The sequence below is a fragment of the Vulpes vulpes genome, chromosome 9, assembly GCF_048418805.1.
Source record: "Vulpes vulpes isolate BD-2025 chromosome 9, VulVul3, whole genome shotgun sequence".
NCBI classification, from domain to species: domain Eukaryota; kingdom Metazoa; phylum Chordata; class Mammalia; order Carnivora; family Canidae; genus Vulpes; species Vulpes vulpes.
This window is the reverse complement of record NC_132788.1, coordinates 16,776,966-16,795,634: the sequence shown is the minus strand read 5'-3', so window position 1 is coordinate 16,795,634 and position 18,669 is coordinate 16,776,966. Positions and strand designations below refer to the sequence as shown.

General features: G+C 44.6%; 1 protein-coding gene across 6 annotated transcripts in view; it reads right to left on the bottom strand.

Moving 5' to 3' along the window:
- Positions 1–9,285, bottom strand: part of SLC39A14 (solute carrier family 39 member 14) — a 47,050-nt gene extending 37,765 nt beyond the window's left edge. Inside the window, exon 1 of one of the 6 annotated variants that reach the window (XM_026007949.2) lies at positions 9,052–9,285. Coding sequence is in view for 2 of the 6 variants with exons in the window: in XM_026007947.2 (XP_025863732.1) it covers positions 8,533–8,851 (319 nt within the window). In the remaining 4 variants the exon portion in view is untranslated. Of the gene's footprint in view, positions 1–8,532; positions 8,947–9,051 lie in introns of those variants that run through there. The other 5 variants (XM_072719458.1, XM_072719460.1, XM_072719459.1 and 2 more) reach the window with 5 other exon arrangements.
- Positions 9,286–18,669: the final 9,384 nt, after the last annotated feature.

The window sequence follows — 18,669 nt, the reverse complement described above, 5'->3', positions numbered from 1 at the left end:
TCTGAGAGATCAACCTGAAACTGGGCTGGAGCACTGGTCTGACATTTCAGAACCGCTGGACTGGACGTGACTAAATTATAACATTCTGTGATATATCTAAACTCTCTGAAGTCAGATCCTGCCTCCCCCGACCAAATGAGTCCCACCATCTCTGCCCTGCCTATCCTATAGGGAAACTAGTGCTCAGTGAGAGCTCCATGCACAGGCAAGCTGTTGGCACTGCAAGATGTATGGATCCCAAGCATGAAGGACCTCAGAGGCCAGCTTTCTAGTTTATATTTGCTTCTCAGATCTGTGTCAACATGAGGGGAAGAGGCAAGTTAAGGTTGGGCCCTTGCCTCAATAGCAAGGCCTGCTTTCTGCCTTAGGTCTAAAAAGAAGCCTCTATTTTTTTGCAGCCCTGTGAACGACAGTCCACAAAGGACATTCCCTCCTCCATCCTCAGTGTAGTGGTTTGAAAAATACCACCCCCCCAATCCATGTCTACCCAAAACTTCAGAATCTGACTTTATTTGGATAGGATCTTTGCAGATATAATTAGTTAAGGATCTTAGGATGAAATCATCCAGTATTTAGGGTGGGCCCCTAATCTAATGACTGGCATCTTTACAAGATAAAGTAGAAGTGAATTTGGACAGAGGCACACAGAGAAAGATATCTGATGATGGAGGAAGAGATTGGAGTGAGTGAGCCAAACACAGAAGCTGGAAGCCTCAAGGTCGAATTCTCCCCTAGAGCCTTGAGGGAGTGTGGTACTGCTGACACCTTGATTTCAAACTTCCGGCCTCCAAAACTGTGAGAGGATACATTTCTGTTGTTTCAAGCTACCCAGTTTGTGATCATTTGCTAGGGCAGTCATGGCAAACTCCCGCTTTGGTGCTGGAATTAAGGTCTGATTATTTTGATCTGGGGTTCTCTTGCTATATGGCCGGCGGGATCTTATGATGACCCCAGTGACCCTCGCCCTTGTGTGGAGGCAGGACCTGTCAATATGAGACATCACGCCTGTCATTATGTTACAATCTCTGGCAAAAAGGGATTTTGCTGGTGTTAGCTGACCAAATTTGTTGACCTTAAGATGGAGAAATTACCTTATGTGACCACAACTAATCAGGTGAGCCCTTGAAAGAGACAGGATCCTCCTGGTAAAAGGGATTTGAGGCATAAAAGGATTCGCCATGGGAGAAAGAGTCTTTTTTTTCAGTGTGGAATTCTAATAGACACCAATTTAACCAAGTGATCCAGGAAAACCTCACCAGTAATCAGACATCTTGACGTCACGAATGCCTTGATAGGATGCTCTGAAAAGGATGCAGCATCATTTCTGTGATATTCTTACCCAAAATGCCATGACTCCATTCTAAGAAGGAAAGACAGGGGAACTCTTACAAACTAGAGGAGACCAAGGAGAAATAACTACTAAATGTAACGTGGGATAATAGGAATAGGAAAATGGCCTTAGCAAAAATACTGGTAAAATTTAAAGAAGGCCTATAGCTTAGTTAATAATATTTGCCAATGTTGACTTCCTTTTCTTGAGAATTGTACTACACAGTACAGGGTGAAGGATATGAAGGAACTCTGCTGTGCTGTATTTTCTGCAGCTTTTCCTTAAGTCTAAAATTAGTTCAAAATAAAAAGTTTAAAAGGAAATAGTTGCCTAAGTTATTAGAGAGCCAGAAAGCAGACTAAATCCTTAAGGAGAAAATCTGATGCCAAGGTAAGGGGGTAGGGTATGGGTACCCAATTGTATCATGAAAAACAATGACAAAGAAATATGCAATTTGTGAACAGAGGTTGCCTCGGGGTCACAGGATTAGTCTTTTTCTCCAATACTTCTTTACTCTCTTCTTTACACTAAGTATGCCTTACTTTTGATAATCAGAAAAAAAAAGTGAAGGGATCCCTGGGTGGTGCAGTGGTTTGGCGCTTGCCTTTTGGCCCAGGGCGTGATCCTGGAGACCCGGGATCGAATCCCACATCAGGTTCCTGGTGCATGGAGCCTGCTTCTCCCTCTGCCTGTGTCTCTGCCTCTCTCTCTCTCTCTCTCTGTGACTATCATAAATAAAAAAATTTTTTAAAAAAGTGAAAATTTCTTTCTTTTTCTTAATTTTCTTTTTTTTTTAATTTTTATTTATTTATGATAGTCACAGAGAGAGAGAGAGAGGCAGAGACACAGGCAGAGGGAGAAGCAGGCTCCATGCACCGGGAGCCCGACGTGGGATTCGATCCCGGGTCTCCAGGATCGCGCCCTGGGCCAAAGGCAGGTGCTAAACCGCTGCGCCACCCAGGGATCCCCAAAAGTGAAAATTTCAAACATACCCAACTGCTGCTTGGAGATGTTGTGGAATATGATTAACCACAAAGTTTCTGGAAAAGGCTTTTTAAGGAAGACAGGGCAGTGTTGAGACGGGATACAAAAGTGTTCCCTGCCTCTGAGGGCTAAGAGGAGGCAGGAGGTGGCAGTTTAAGTGGCCTGGTGCAGAGGATCTAGATTTGGAGCCACAGAGTTGTTCTGGATAAGAGCAGGCTGGACCCCGAGACAGAGAGCTGCTGAAAGAGGGCAGTTAAGTGCTTGACATGGAAACAGCTAAGGGTTCTCAGAGTGAGTTTCAGTACCTTAGACTCCAGAGCCCTTCAAAACCCCTGGATCCAACCTAAATTTTCAGTGATGCCTGTCACCTGCTCTTTCTTCTCCAGCCATCAACCTCTGGTCTATGCTGAGCACCCCTGCTCCAGGATAGTATGTTCTTTGTGCCATTATTCACACAACCCTCCTTGCCAGGACTCCTCAGTTTCCTTTCTTCATAGCTTTCAAAATTTGGCTTAATTCCACCTCCAGAAAGCCCTCCCAGCTTACTCCTACCCTAATCCCTTCACCTTCTTTCAGTCGAAGTATCTCACCTGCTTCATTCAACTGTAGCTTAACAACCCACAAGACAGCACTTAACATTCCATGTGTACTCAGTGCATCTCTGCATGGACTCTGCAAGCATCTTTAAATTTTTTTAAATTTTTATTTATTTATGATAGTCACACAGAGAGAGAGAGAGAGAGAGGCAGAGACACAGGCAGAGGGAGAAGCAGGCTCCATGCACCAGGAGCCCGACGTGGGATTCGATCCCGGGTCTCCAGGATCGCGCCCTGGGCGAAAGGCAGGAGCCGAACCGCTGCGCCACCCAGGGATCCCCTGCAAGCATCTTTAGACCTGAGACAGAGTTTGCCTATCTTCACTGGGTGGAAGCTCTCAGCTGAGCTCCACTGGCTTGCCCCACCCCCCACCTCTGCCCCAGCTCGTCCTCCAGCAAATGGCCCCTCTGCTGTCACCAGCAGAGGTCACATTTACCAAGTCTGCTGAGCCTATGCCCAAACACCTTTATACTAGTTTTATTTGTTTTTGTGGTTATGATTTTATTAAGTAGTAACTGAAATGTCAGCGCAGAAAGAAAAGGTTTAGTTTCTATGAAAATTAAATGCTCTAGCACAGCAATTCTGCAATTCCAGTCTTAGAGGATACCTGGGGTCACTGAGACCCATTCAGGAGGTCTAGCAGATAAAAACTATTTTCATTATAATAACATTTTAAAAAGTCTCTTCACTGTCATTTTTAGAGGCTACATGAAGTATGGTGAATACAGTGGCCTTAAGTTTTGTGAAGATTTCTAAGGTAGAAGTTTAGAGTATAAATATGTGTGTTTTCAGGGATTAACTTAGTTTGTTCTCAAGACTTCAACGGAGTCTTTACCAGCAAACTTACACTATAGCTATTACAATTTCTGCTATCATCTAATCAATGACTATTTTGAAATCCTGTAGATCAGCAAAAATGTAAAAGCAACGCCATTCTGTTCTCTGCTTTTTTTAATCTAGGAAAACAGGTATTTTAAAAAATTATTTGACAGCACAAGCAGGGGGAATGGCAGAGGAGAGGGAGAAGCAGGGAGCCTGACACAGGGATCGATCCCAGGACCCTGTGATCAATGACTTGAGCTGAAGGCAGGTGCTTAACCAACTGAGCCACGCAGGCGCCCCGGAAAACAGATATTTTCATTAAAATACGTTTTTTGTTTACTTCTAATGTTTTTATTTATTATTTTTAAATCTGCTTAAATTTTTTGGTGGGGGGAGAGGGAGAGAGAGAATCCCAAGCAGTCTCCACACCCAGCTCACAACACAACATGGGGCTCAATCTCACAACCCTGACATCAGGACCAGACCTGAAATCAAGAGTTGGATGCTTAACTGACTGAGCCACCCAGGTGTCCCAAATCGATTTTAATTCTTAACACAGCGAATATCAAGAGATTTGGAACATAAAAGACATTATTAAAGAATCTTCGGATCAAAAAGATGAGAACTGCTCATCTAGAAAGGCATGTAACAAAGGAGGGGAAAAATGGGTACACTTACGTGGCTCAGTCAGTTAAGCACCTAACTTCGGCTCAGGTCATGATCTCAGGGTCCTGGGATGTAGCCCCTGGTCTCAGACTCTGCACTCAGCAGTCTGCTTGTCCCTCTGGCCCTCTCCTGACTCTTGTGCGTGTACTCTCATATAAATAAATAAAACCTTCAAAAAATAAATAAAATTTGGGGGGCACCTGAGTGGCTCAATGGTTGAGCGTATCTGCCTTTGGTCATGATCCCAGAGTCCTGGGATTGAGTCCCACATCTCCCCACAGGGAGCCTGCTTCTTCCTCTGCCTATGTTCTCTGCCTCTTTATGTCTCTCATGAATAAAGAAGTATTAAAAAAAAAAAAGAAAAAGAAAGAAAAACTAATGAACAGATGTTTGTGTCCATTTACCCAGCAATCCCACTTCTGAGAATTTCTTCTAGAGTCATAATTACACACGTAGGAAATACCATTTGTACAAAGTTATTCATTGCAGCATTTTATGTAATAACAAAACAGACAAAATAATGGAAATAACCCAAGTTCAGAGACAGAGAGAGATGACTTACGTACATTGGTTAAAATATCACTGTACTTCCATATCCTGAATATGTGACCACAATAAAAGAATGACCCAAGTGTTCTCTGTGCCCATAAGGAAAGATCCAATACAGCTAGGAGGTAAAAACAGCAAAGGGTATAAACAACATGTCATGTCTAAAGTGCTAACTTGAACCATCTGTAAAAAAAAGGGGGCAAGGGTAAGATGTTTCACCAGGTGTGAGTATGTATATTGTTTTTTAACCTTTTGATTCTTGAACTATGTGAACAGAGCCTAGTGAAAAAAAATTTAATAAAAGAAAAGAAAATGTGGGGGCACTGGGTGGCTCAGTTGGTTAAGCCTCCACCTTCAGCTCAAGTCATGATCCCAGCGTCTTGGGATTGAGCCCTGCGTGGGGCTCCCTCCTCAGCAGGGAGCCCGCTTCTCCCTCTCCCTCTCCCTCTGCCCACTCCCAACCCCCCCCCCCAATCCTGCTTGTGCAGGCAGGTGTTCTCTCTCTTTAAAATAAAATATTTAAAAATAAAATAAAAGGAAATGTGAAGGGGATCCCTGGGTGGCTCAGTGGTTTGGCGCCTGCCTTTGGCCCAGGGCATGATCCTGGAGTCCCAGGATCGAGTCCCATGTCAGGCTCCCCGCATGGAACCTGCTTCTCTACCCACCTCTCTCTGTCTCTCATGAATAAATAAAATCTTAAAAAAAAAAAAAAAAAAAAAAGGAAATGTGAAAATTGCAGGTGGTTATGTATAGGTATGATTTTTACAGACAATTTGCAAGTTTAATTAGGGTACCCAGAAACCCAAAGAAAAGGCCTCAGCCCTAAATCACAGTAGTGAATAAAAAAAATACATGCGTAGGTTTTTAAAGTTAAACAAATTGCTTAAAATACGGATTGTTTAAAACTCCCTACTTTAAGCTGACTTTTTTATTTACTAACACCGAGTGCCTTGCCTATGAGCCCCTAGGCACAAATTTAGGACTGCCACGTTCTCATTCCACCAAACCCCAACACTTTCCAGGGCCAGATGATGGATGAAGGTGGTTAGGAGGCCTGAGAACACAGCCAGATCTTGAGTTCTCAAGGCAGGGAATATTTATTGTTTCCCACAACTGGGCATGCCAGGCTCTCTCCAGGCTGATTCTGTGGGCACTTTTCCTCTTGCTTTAGGGTGGTGGGTCTCAGAGGGCCCACAAGAGTTCTGCCTCTGGGAGGCTCAATGACCACAGTAAGGGTGGGGACAAGGCAGTTGGGTCTCAGAGACTTTGTGGTGAGGTTGCCCTGCTGGTTCCCTGGGAGGGCATGAGGCCCCTGGCTGGCAGCAGACTCTGGACTGCTTTATCTGCTGGCATTTTGCCAACCCGCCAGTCTCGAGGTCAGAAAAGTCCCACTGTAGACATCTAGTGAGTCCTGGCTGGGGCCCCAGCAGCATGACCCTTCCGCATCCACTCCCTACCCTCACATGTCTCAAGGCATTCTGGAAAGAGAAGTAGAAGACTTCTCCAGAGGAAACTTCCACACAAGCAAAGCAACTTCCTTTCCCCTAAATAAGTACAGGGGATAACTAGCTCCTTCCTCTTCACCTTTTCAAGGAAAAAACTAGAATTAGCAATTTTATCTTCACACTTAGGAATAAAAACAGAACCTTTCTTCAGTCTTCTCTATTAAGTCCCTTGGTCACTAGCAAGCAATGTGACTTGGGAATACCAGTTAACCTCTACAGATCTAGTTTCTTTAGTTGTAGTTCTGCAAAATGCCTAAGCATTATTTTCTTCATGCCAACAGGCTGAATTATTGTAGCATGGTGGGGAGGAGTTTCCAATTCTCAGACATATACCATCTATTCACAGAACCTCTCCTCAGATCCCAAGATCCTGTGATTATTGGACATGCATTCAGGTTCCTCCTGGAATAGAGTGGGGTACGAGGAGGTAAGGAAAACTGTGGGAAGGGACTGAAAACAGAACCAGTCCAGTGACTGATCTATACCCACAGGCCTCCAACCCACAATGTTAGTCTTTCTGGCCTATTATCGGCTCAGAAAAGGAGTACTTCGATTACCTGAAGAAAACAGAATAGCTCCCAAAACTAAAGGTTAGGGGAAAAAAACAACAACCCTCTTTTCCCTTTGCTCGGTGATTCTGTGGGACAATCCCTGGCAGGGCACAGAAAAGCCACCTACCTAGAAAAGGCATGGAAATTGCAACCATGTTCCTAAGGAGGAGATGAATCAACCCCAAGTCTGCACTCATACCACTCCTACAACCCAACCTACCTATCAGCTTTAGACCCCTAAATAATACACTCCATCCCACAGAGATGATGATGAGACCTCTACGATGTTCCAAGAACAATCACAGCGTGCTTCACTGTAGGGAGAACAGGCGGTTAGAAAACCGCCCTGCTGTTGAGTAATGGGGTCAGGATTTGAACAGATTGATCTGGCTCAAAAGCCCAGATTCTCCCACCACCTTACACCACCACTAACAGAGTGCTGTCTTCTCGGAACTTACTGAACACAACAGCATGGACTCTCTTGTGTTGCTACCTTATTCTTCTTGTCTGGATGTTCTCTCTCCTCATCAAGAGTCTGCAGAAGCCAGGCCTCATCCATCCCCCCTTTGCACCCAGCAGTGGCCCTGCGGAGCTGAACACAAACCAGGCCCTCCGTCCGGACTTACTGGAGAGTCACAGAGCCTACAGTTTTTATTTACTCTTCTTGCCTAAATGACAAGGCCAGTAATTCTGTTTGGTGCCCTTTAGTCATACCTGCAAACCAGAGGCAGAAAGAATAGCACTTATCTATCTCCTGGCTACCACACAATTTATGCAAATCCCACCTCTGGGCCACCAACAAGAAATGGTATATGTCGTTTTTATCACAGCTTTTAAAAGTCACAATTCTGGACATTCTTTCCCTTGCTTCACCACCAAGTTCCTCTCAGTTTCTGTGGCTCTTGTTTTAAGAGTTAAGGGTTAATCACAGATGCTGCAGATAAATCTATTCTGACCTTAGCACTAACCCCCTTCCCAAGGTCACAGGGCAGGTTAGGAGCAGAGCTGGGACAGAGACCAGGGTAACCAGGCGGGTCCCCAGCACACTGTACCACCACCACCACCACCACCTCCCAGCAGCCTATCCACGTGCCTGTGATTCCCAGGGAAGAGCGATTCTGAAGACAAAACCAAATCCAGGGTGCCTCCAGGAAGAAAAGTCAGGTTCGAAGCTGCTCCTACCCTCGCCGCTCCTATGGCCCCGGGGAGCCCTCTGCCCTCCTGCAGTCATGCCCACACGGTCCTACTGGACACCCAGGCGCTGGCAGACACGAGGTCTTCACTACGGAAGCCGCAACCCCGAGCTGAGAAAATTTTCTTGGCTTTAACTGAATCTCAGAATCACATGGTGAAACTGCTTGGATGGCTCTTTTGTCCCATTGCCCTAAGCCACCAAGAGAGGGCAGCCTCAGCCACATCGCCCAACTCGGTCGGTAGGACCAAAAATAGCTAAAAAAGCCATGCCCACGGGGTAAGCCAGGTCAGGGTTTAGCACCATCCCTCCCCTGCCGCTCTGCAGCTCCAGTTACCGGGCAGCCGGAAGGCGGGGGTCATCGGTCTTCGGCTGGCGGCGTGCGGTGGGCTGGGGCGACGCATTTCGCGGAAAGCCCAGTCCGGACCCCAGGGTCCCATCGGAGCCGCCCACCAGATTCGCCCATCTACTCTGCCCTTCCTGAGCTCCGACCTACGGGCTCCAGGAAGCCTTTCGGGGCGGCTATACACGTTGCGGACAACCCTCTCCGGCCCCCACATCCCTCGCTCTCCAGCCGACGGGAAAGCAGCTGCGAGTCCCTTCCCCCGCCACCAAGTAACCCCCGCCGCGGCAGCGCGGCCAGGTGTCCCCTCCATCCAGCGTCCGGCCCCGGCGCGGGTCCTCCGGGGCGCCTCCCCGCTCCAGCCCGAGGCTTCGGAATCCCGAGCGCGGCTCCCGGTCCGCGGCGCCGCCGGGCGCGCGCCTCCGCCCCCACCCGGTGACCCCGAGACCTGGAGGCGCGATGCCCCACTCCGGAGCACTGCGCGGCCCCGCGCGCACGCGCGCACGCCCTCACCTGAAGCTCCGGCGGACGCCGCCTGGGCCCCGCCGACCTCACAAGCCAGGCCCTCGGGCGGCCCGCGGCGGCGGCAGCAACGGCGGCGGCTCAGTCGGTGCGTGAGCGGAGGGACCCCGCGCGCCCCTGCCCCCCTCCTGCGGCCGTCCCCGCCACGCCGCGCATGCCCCGCTATATAGCCTGCGCGTCAGCGGCAGGGCCCGCCCCTGGCCCCGCCCCCCGCTGGCCCCGCCCCCGCTGGCCCCGCCCCCCGCTCACCGCACCCTGCGCTCCCCGGGGCCTGCCACGTGGGGCCCCCGCCAGCTGGCCGCCCGCTGGAGCCCGGCTCCCCGGGATCCCAGCCGGACCTGCCTCGTCCTCCAGCCCTGACATGGATTCCATTCTTCATTCACCCGGGCCCCAGACTCCTCCTTCCTTTGGAAACTCCCATTAAGACCTTTCCCTCTCAGCGTGGGAAGCTCTTACAACCTAACCTGGCCTCCGTCGCTCAGCAGTTAGGACTGCTACTCACCCTATATGCGCGTATATATTTTAACACTTTTGATTAATGGAAAAAACTTCTCACACACACCCCAGCCCCCAACTCAAATCTGAAATGTAGTCTATTTTGTTTGGTTTTTTTTGTTTTGTTTTGTTTTTAAGATTTTATTTATTTATTCATGAGAGACACAGAGAGGCAGGCTTCCTATGGAGACCCCAATTCGGGACTCGATCCCAGGACGCCGGGATCACGACCTGAGCCAAAGGCAGGCGCTCAACCCCTGAGCCACCCGGGCGTCCCTGAAATAGAGTCCAGAAAGGGATGCACCCGTATAGGATGTTTGTTCTGCGTATTTCAACCAGCCAGAAGAACAAAAAACAACAGGGACGCCTGGGTGCCCAGCGGTTGAGCGTAGGCCTTCCGCTCAGGGAGGGAGCGTGATCTCGGGGATCCGGGATCGAGTCCCCTGTCGGGCTCCCCGAAGGGAGTCTACTTCTCCCTCTGCCTGTGTCTCCGCCTCTCTCTCTGTGTGTGTCTCTCATGAATAAATAAAATCTTTAAAAAACAAAAACAAAAATTTCCTGTTCAAGTTCCAAATAAACCATGTATTACTTTCAAATTAAACGTCCCCAAATAATCAGGCTCTCTAAGGGAGCTACATTTCTTAATCCCAAAGTGGGAGAAATGTTAATTTTGGGGTGAGGCTTCTCCTAGGAGTCTCTTCCGGTGTGGGATACTCCTATTGAGATGGATATCAGGCCTCGGAAATGCAAATTTCTTGAGAAAATAAGCCACCCATTAAACTCCCATTGTTCTATTCTGCTGGACATCATGATTATTTCCTCTACAGCTATACCAGCTGGCACCTGGGTGTTGGGGACAGAAAGGAAAGGTCTTGAAGCAGAACTGGAGCCGGTTTCTACCCATGTCCCAGTTTTACTTCAATGACTAATGCCTCCCTGGCACTTAGTGTCTCTGTGAATTTGCCCAGGGAAGGGGGACTATATCCCACTCTGAAAGTTCTGGAGAGAACCCTCATGCTGGCAGAGCTAATGATAAGAGGAAAGCAGACAATCCCTGGAGCACACAGCAGGAAGACTCCGGGGCACACTGGCAGCTTGTTCCTAAGTACTGGGTAGAGAGGGAAAAGAAAGAATTGAAACAAAGCCAGAGCAGGCCAGATTGTTTATGCCACTCCTGAAGAGACTAGCTGGGCCCTGAGTTTTTCTAAAATTCAATTATCTTCATCCTGCAATTATAGTGCTCCAGTTGGGTAAGGGGTGGGGTGATATTCCTCTCATTTTCCAAGTGATTTCAAAGTAATAGTATCTCTTGCAGAATTTCCCTCAGAGCCCCTTCATCTTTGTAATAACCCTTTATATTTGTCTTTCTTGGTTAAACTCGGAGTATTTTTCAGACATTATGTCATCCATTGGGACTCAATCCCATCTCCAATGGGCCATCAGAAATGGTCCAGTCTATACCACTCCTTCCTTAAAGTGCTGGGAAAGAAATGAGAAACTCACACAGAGATTAAACAAAACAAGCATGCTTCTAACACAGCACTGAAAAGTATTAAGCCCATAAATGCACATTACAGGAATGTGTTAATCTCTTCTTAAACCTGAGGTCCATAAACAATCCCATGACTTTTCTAGGCAAGGTGTCATTACTACACAGGGGAACAAGGCTCCTGTCAGAGAGACCGGAGGGCAGGCAAGACAAGACACCCCACCATAGGGCCTACGGCAGCATTTCACTTGTTTGCAACCAGACGGAGGGTAAAGTTGCCAAAGTCCACCAAAGCTGATAAGCTATCAGTAATCCATTAGGGGAATACAATTAATCATTAACACAGCTTAAAATCAAAAGGTTCTTAAAACTCCATATCCACCCCCACACAAAATTCTGTAGGGTGAACCCCAAATCTCTCCTTGTTGCTGAGTAGTACTCAATTTTTTATACTAGTGCCATGCTCGGGGCCCCAATTCTATATTTCTTTCCATATGACATGCCCCTTTTCCTATTAGCTCCATTTTCCACCTGTTAAAATTCTAACTTTTCAAAGCTACTTCCCTCCAGAAAGCTTTTTGATTCTTCTGTAGCACATTTGATCCACCCTTTGAAATTTTTTTGACTGTAACCTACATTAAAAAATATTTTACACTCCAGTATAAATAACTCCAGTATAAATAATACAGCAAACAACTTTTACAAAATTTCCTTAGTATATGCAACGTACTGCTATTTTATATTCTACTTTAAATTTTTAAAAAAGTGGTAACAAGCCCACTAAAATGATTTTAGGACCTATTATTGGTCATGATCCATAGAATTAGAAGACTTTATATGGGGGACCCCTGGGTGGCTCAGCGGTTTAGCACCTGCCTTTGGCCCACGGTGTGATGCTGGAGTCCTGGGATTGAGTCCCGCGTCAGGCTCCCTGCATGGAGCCTGCTTCTCCCTCTACCTGTGTCTCTGCCTCTCTCTCTCTCTCTCTCTCTCTCTCTCTGTGTGTGTGTGTGTGTGTGTCTATCATGAATAAATAAATATTTTTTTAAAATAAGAAAAACACTTTATATGGTTCATGGTACTTGCATATTCCCCTTAAAAATTATTTCATTTTTATCTCTAACCTCATTAGACCTTAAACTGTCTTGATTACTAAAGATTTCTGTATATCCCTGCATCCCCTAACATAACATCTTGCAGATCATAGATTCTCAGTATTTTTTTTGGATGAATGAATAGGCCAGCTCACTAAGTTTGATGTTGGATGATATTTAAGGGAACTAAGCACAAAAACCTGACGTATTTCATGACTGTTTCCCTTCTGACAAGGTACGAGAGCTACCAGTTAAAAGATACACTGATTACGCATAGCTGAAGTGGATTGAACAGCCTTGGGAAAGAAGTCAGAGAAATGAGACCCCAGCCCTGAGTGTGTATAGGGTAGGACTGGGGACTCAGAAAATCAACCCCCGCCCTCTGTGGTATGTGTTGACAACAAGGTAGGCAACTTGATCAGCAGGTGGGGCAAAGATCCTTTTTCTGCTCCCCAGCCCTCAGGCCTGTTGAAGAGAGAAACCATAGACAGGTTTCTAAGACCATTTCAAGGGGGGAGATGAGTTTTTCATGTTTTGGCATGGTTTAATGAATTTAAGAGGATCATAGGGAATGTGAAGGCTCTGGTTTCCCCAAAATATGTCAGAGGACTAGCACCTCATACTCTGCCGTCAGCCGAAAGAGAATACCTTTAGCCTCAGTCACTTCTGTTATCATCAAATGGTTTTGGCAAACAAAAAAGACAACTGGTAAAGATAACACTTTGATTAAGTAGCAAACTAACTATAGGAATTTATCCATTTCATCTAAGATACTTAGTTTGTTGGCATAGAGAGGATTGATATGCCTCCAATTGTTCAGAGTATTCCCTTTATAATTCTTTTTATTTGTCAGGTCAATAATCCCTTCTTTCATTCCTGAGTTTTGTGATTTGAGTCTTTTTTTCCTTGGCCAATCTAGCTGAAGATCTGCCCATTTGTTAATCTTTTCAAATAACCAACTCTTGTTTTTCTGTTCTTTCAGTAATTTCTGCTCTGATCTTTATTAAAACATATCACTATTTTTGCCCTTGCCTTGGAATAAATGTGTACTTGGCAACAGAATTCCAAGTTGATGATGTATTTTTTTAAAATTTTTATTTATTCATGAGACACACAGAAAAAGAGAGGCAGAGACACAGGCAGAGGGAGAAGCAGGCTCCACATGCCTGATGTGGGACTCCATCCAGGGACTCCAGGATCATGCCGAGCTGAAGGCAGACGCACTCAACCGCTAAGCCACCCGGGCGTCCCTAATGGTGCATTTTTAAGTTACTATTCCTCTGTATTAAGCACTTGTGGGTGAATGACAAATCAGCTGCTAGTTTGACACCCTTTCTTTGTAAGCAATCTTTCACCTCTAACTGTTGCTAAGATTCTGTCTTTGGGGCTTCTATAGTTTTACTACAGTATAGTTAGAAGTGGATGTGCTTTTCTTTATCCTCCGATTCTTCAGATAGAAGACTGATATTTGCCTCTAATTCTGGAAAACTGTCTTTGTATCTTTCTTTCAAAGATTTATTTATTCATGATAGACACAGAAAGGTAGAGACATAGACGGAGAAGCAGGCTCCCCGTGGGGAGGCCGATGCAGGACTCGATCCCAGAACCCCAGGGTCACGACCTGAGCCAAGGCAGATGCTCAGCTGCTGAGCCACCCAGGTACCCTGTCTTTGTATCTTTCATATTATGCCACTCGTTCTTTCTCCTTTAACTTGCAGGCGCTCATTTTAGCTGCTTTAACCTGCTGCAATCCAATTTACTGCACTTGTTTCTGCAGGCTCTGGGCCCTCTCCCATCCGAGCCAATCTTCATGGTAATGTTCATGGTAGCTTCTGGTCCTTCCACATGCTAGTAATATAAATTCAGACTACATATACCTGCATGTGGCCCAGGCTTTGGATTTCCCATGATTGTCTTTTTACCCCTCAGTTCCATGTTGCCGCCCCAGCATAGTTGGCAGGGACCCTTTCAGGCTCCAGCTCTCTTCATCCAAGAGACTTCACTCCTGTAACGAGGCACCTCATAGGCCATCTTCTATCCTTAACTGGAATGCAAATCCTCACTGCTCCTGCTCTGCCCCTGCACTTTTGTCCATAACCCTGGGAGCTGTGTTGGCATCAAATATTATGACTCTGGCTCCCCTTTCTTTCTTGTGCCTTGATGTTTTCTTTCCTCCTTCTTTCCCTCCCTTCCCTTGTTCCATTTTCCCCAAATTTAGCTACTTCACACACTATTTTTTTTTCCTGTTTTGGTCAGCATTTGTTCAGTCTGCCATGTTGCCAGAGGTCTCCCTAATATACTCACTTAAATATTTTTTTAGAGCAATTTTAGGTTCACAGCGAAACTGAGTGGCAGATAGAGATTTCCCATTACATATAGGTTCCCCCACTACCAACATCCCCTACCAGAAATGGTACATGTGTCAAAACTGCAACCCACACTGACACATCATAATCACCCCAAGTCCACAGTTTGCATCAGGGTTGGTGCTTAGTATTTCACATTCTACAGGTTTGGAAGAATACAGGACATGTATCCCACCATTATAGTATTATTCAGAATAGTTTCCTTGCCCTAAAAATCGTCTGTGCTCCACCTTGTCATCTCTCCCTATCCCCCCCCCCCCACCTCTTATCTTTTCACGGTCTCTAGTTTCTCCATTTTCCAGAATGTCATGTAGTAGGAATCATACATCATAAAGCCTTTTCAGACTGGTTTTTCACTTAGTAATAAACATTTAAGTTTCCTCCATGTCTTTTTGTGGCTTGATAGGTTTTTTTTTTTTTTCCTGAATAATATCCCATTATCTGGATGTACCGTATTTTATTTATGCATTCACCTACTGAAGGACATCTTGGTTGCTTCCAAGTTTGGGCAAGTCTGAATAAAGCTGCTATAAACCTTTGCATGCAGGTTTTTCTGTGGACATACATTTTCAACATATTTGAGCAAATACCAAGGAATGTGATTGCCAGAGAACATGGTAAGAGTAGATTTAGTTTTTGCTTAGTTTGGCTAAAGGTTTATTATCAATTTTGTTGATATTTTCAAAGATCTTGGGTTCTTTTTTTCGTTCTATTTCATTTCTGCTCTAATCTTTATTCTTCCTTCTACCGATTTTGGTTTTTTTCTTTTTCTAGTCCTTTATGTGTAAACTTACATTGAATTTTTCTGGTTTCTTGGAATAGGCCTGCATTGCTATAATCTTCCCTCTTAGAACAGCTTTCACTGCATCCTAAACATTTTAGATTACTGTGTTATTTTCATTTGTCTCTCCAAGCATTTTTTAATTTCCTCTTTAATTTCTTGGTTGACTAAGAAATTTCATTTTTTTAAAATATTTTTTTTATTCATGAGAGACAGAGAGAGAGAGAGAGAGAGAGAGGCAGAGACACAGGCAGAGGGAGAAGCAGGTTCCATACAAGGATCCCGATGTGGGACTCGATCCTGGGTCTCCAGGATCACACCCCAGGCTACAGGCAGCGCTAAACCGCTGCGCCACCGGGGCTGCCCGAAACTTCATTGTTTAGTAGTGCTATTTAACTTCCACCTATTTGTGGGGTTTCTTTAAAGATTTGAGAGAGAGAGAGAGAGAGAGAGGGAGAGGGAGCCCACAAGTGGGGCAAGAGGGAGAGGAAAAGAATCTTGAGCAGACACCCCCCCCCCCCCCCCCCCCCGGCCAATGAGCACAAGCCCAACATGGGGCTTGATCTCATGATCTTTATGTATTTGGGTGCTGCCATGTTGGGTGCATATTTACAATTGTTGTATCTTCACAATGGATTGTTCTCTTTATGATTATATAGTGTCCTTTTTAAAAAATTGTTTTCTTCTTTTTTAAAGATTTTATTTATTCATGAGAGACAGAGAGAGAAAGGCAGACACATAGGCAGAGGGAGAAGCAGGCTCCCTGTGGGGGGCCTGATGCAGGACTCAATCCCAGGACCCCGGGATCAGGCCCTGAGCTAAAGGCAGATACTCAACCAACCACTGAGCCACCCAGGTATCCCCCCAAATTTTACTTTGTAGGCTCCACACTTGGTGTGGAGCCCAATGTGGGGCTTGAACTCACAACCCTGAGATCAAGACCTGAACTGAAATCAACAGTTGGATGCTCAACTGACTGAGCCACCCAGGTACCCCTAAATTTTTTTTGTAAATTGGAGTAAAGTACATATAACCTTTGCCACTTTAATCATTTTATTATTTTAAGTAGTCTCTATCCCAAATATGGGGCTTGAACTCACAACCCTGAGATCAAGAGTCCCATGCTCTACCAGCTGAGCTAGCCAGGTTCCTTTGTCTTTTGTTACAATCCTTCTTTAAACTCTATTTTGTCTGATACATGTATTGCTACTCCTGCTTTCTTTTCACTTCTATTTGCATGGTAAATGCTTCTCCATCTTTTCACTTTCAGTCTGCATGTGTCTTTCAGTCTGAAGTTAGTTTCCTGTAGGCAGCACGTAGATGCGTCTTGCTTTTTTATCCATTCAGTCACCTTATATCTTTTGGAGTATTTGTATTAAAACTACTAAACTGTCTTCCCAAGTGCTATACCATTTTGCATTCCTACCAGCAAAGGATGGAAGTTTCTATTGTTCCACATCCTTGTCAGCATTTGACTTTGTCAGTGTTCTGGATTTTGGCCAGACTAGTAGGGGTGTAGTGGTATCTTGTTTTAATTTGTAATTCTGTAATGACATGTGATGTTGAACACCTTTTCATATGTTTATTATGCCAACTGTGTATCTTTGTTGAGATGTCTATTTAGGTCTTTTGCCCAATTTTCAATCAGTCTACTTTCTTATTATTAAGAGTTCTTTATTTCAGATAAGTCTTATATCAAATGTGTTTTGGCAAATGGTTTCTCTTAATCTGGCTTTTTTTCTCATTCTCTTGACTTTCTTCATTTTTTTAAAGGCAGAAAATAAATTCAGACAGGAAAACTTACTAAGAAACTCAGGTAAGACTGTTGGTGGGAATGTGAAATGGTGCAGCCACTCTGGAAAACTGTGTGCAGGTTCCTCAAAGAGTTAAAAATAGACCTGCCCTACGACCCAGCAATTGCACTGTTGGGGATTTACCCCAAAGATACAGATGTAATGAAACGCTGGGACACCTGCACCCCGATGTTTATAGCAGCAATGTCCACAATAGCCAAACTGTGGAAGGAGCCTAGGTGTCCATCAAAAGATGAATGGATAAAGAAGATGTGGTTTATGTATACAATGGAATATTACTCAGCCATTAGAAATGACAAATACCCACCATTTGCTTCAACGTGGATGGAACTGGAGGGTATTATGCTGAGTGAAATAAGTCAATCGGAGAAGGAAAAACATTATATGTTCTCATTCATTTGGGGAATATAAATAATAGTGAAAGGGAATAGAAGGGAAGAGAGAAGAAATGGGTAGGAAATATCAGAAAGGGAGACAGAACATAAAGACTCCTAACTCTGGGAAACGAACTAGGGGTGGTGGAAGGGGAGGAGGGCGGGGGTTGAGGGTGAATGGGTGACGGGCACTGAGGGGGGCACTTGACGGGATGAGCACTGGGTGTTATTCTGTATGTTGGCAAATTGAACACCAATAAAAAATAAATATATTATTAAAAATAAAAAATAAAATAAAATAAAAATAAACAAACAAAAAAAAAAGAAAAAAAAAAAAAAAGAAACTCAGGTAAGGCTAAAGCTAAGTAGGAACCACAAAGTAATAGTAGGGTCCTTCTCCAATATTCTCAAATCACTGAGAAATTTCAGGCACAAATTTTGTTTTTAATATAGAAAGATAGTCTATTTATAAAACTGTGTCTTTTTTCACACCATTCAATAAAATGCTACCCACGTCAAAAGGGCCCTGTAACATTGTACAGAAATTAGGCTCTCTAGTGGTGCCTACATGGTTCAGTTGGCAGAGCACGTGATTCTTGATCTTCAGGTCATGAGTTCAAACCCCATGTTAGGCACAGAACCTAATTTAATTAATTAATTAATTAACTTATTTATGTATGCCTACTTAAAAAAATTAGGTTCTATCTAGAATGAGTTCAAGAAGCACCAAATCATTTTAGAATGGAGTTTCTTTTTTTTTATTTATTTATTATTTATTTTTTATTTTTATTTTTTAGAATGGAATTTCTAAATAAACAGAAGGAGACGTAGTGGTGAAACAAGCAGCCAGGGTGCTTTTGGAAGGCATTTTTAAGGGTTACAAAAAGAAAAGCATTATTAAAAAAAGGGGAAGGGAGAAGCCACTCTTGTAGGTGGCTCTCACATAGATAATAGAAACTGATGGGAAAAGAGATTTGAAAAACAAGACTGTACATAGACACATCCCTCAATTGTCCCAGAAGATAACTAGTGTCTTTTCCAAGAAATCTTACTATCAGGTCACAGTGAAATTACCTTGCTACTAATACTACAGCTGCATCTTGCATAATGAATAGTAAATTAATAATTGTAACAAGTGTTGCAGCTCTAGGAAGGCAAAGAACTATATATATCAAGAGCACTATTTCAAACACAAA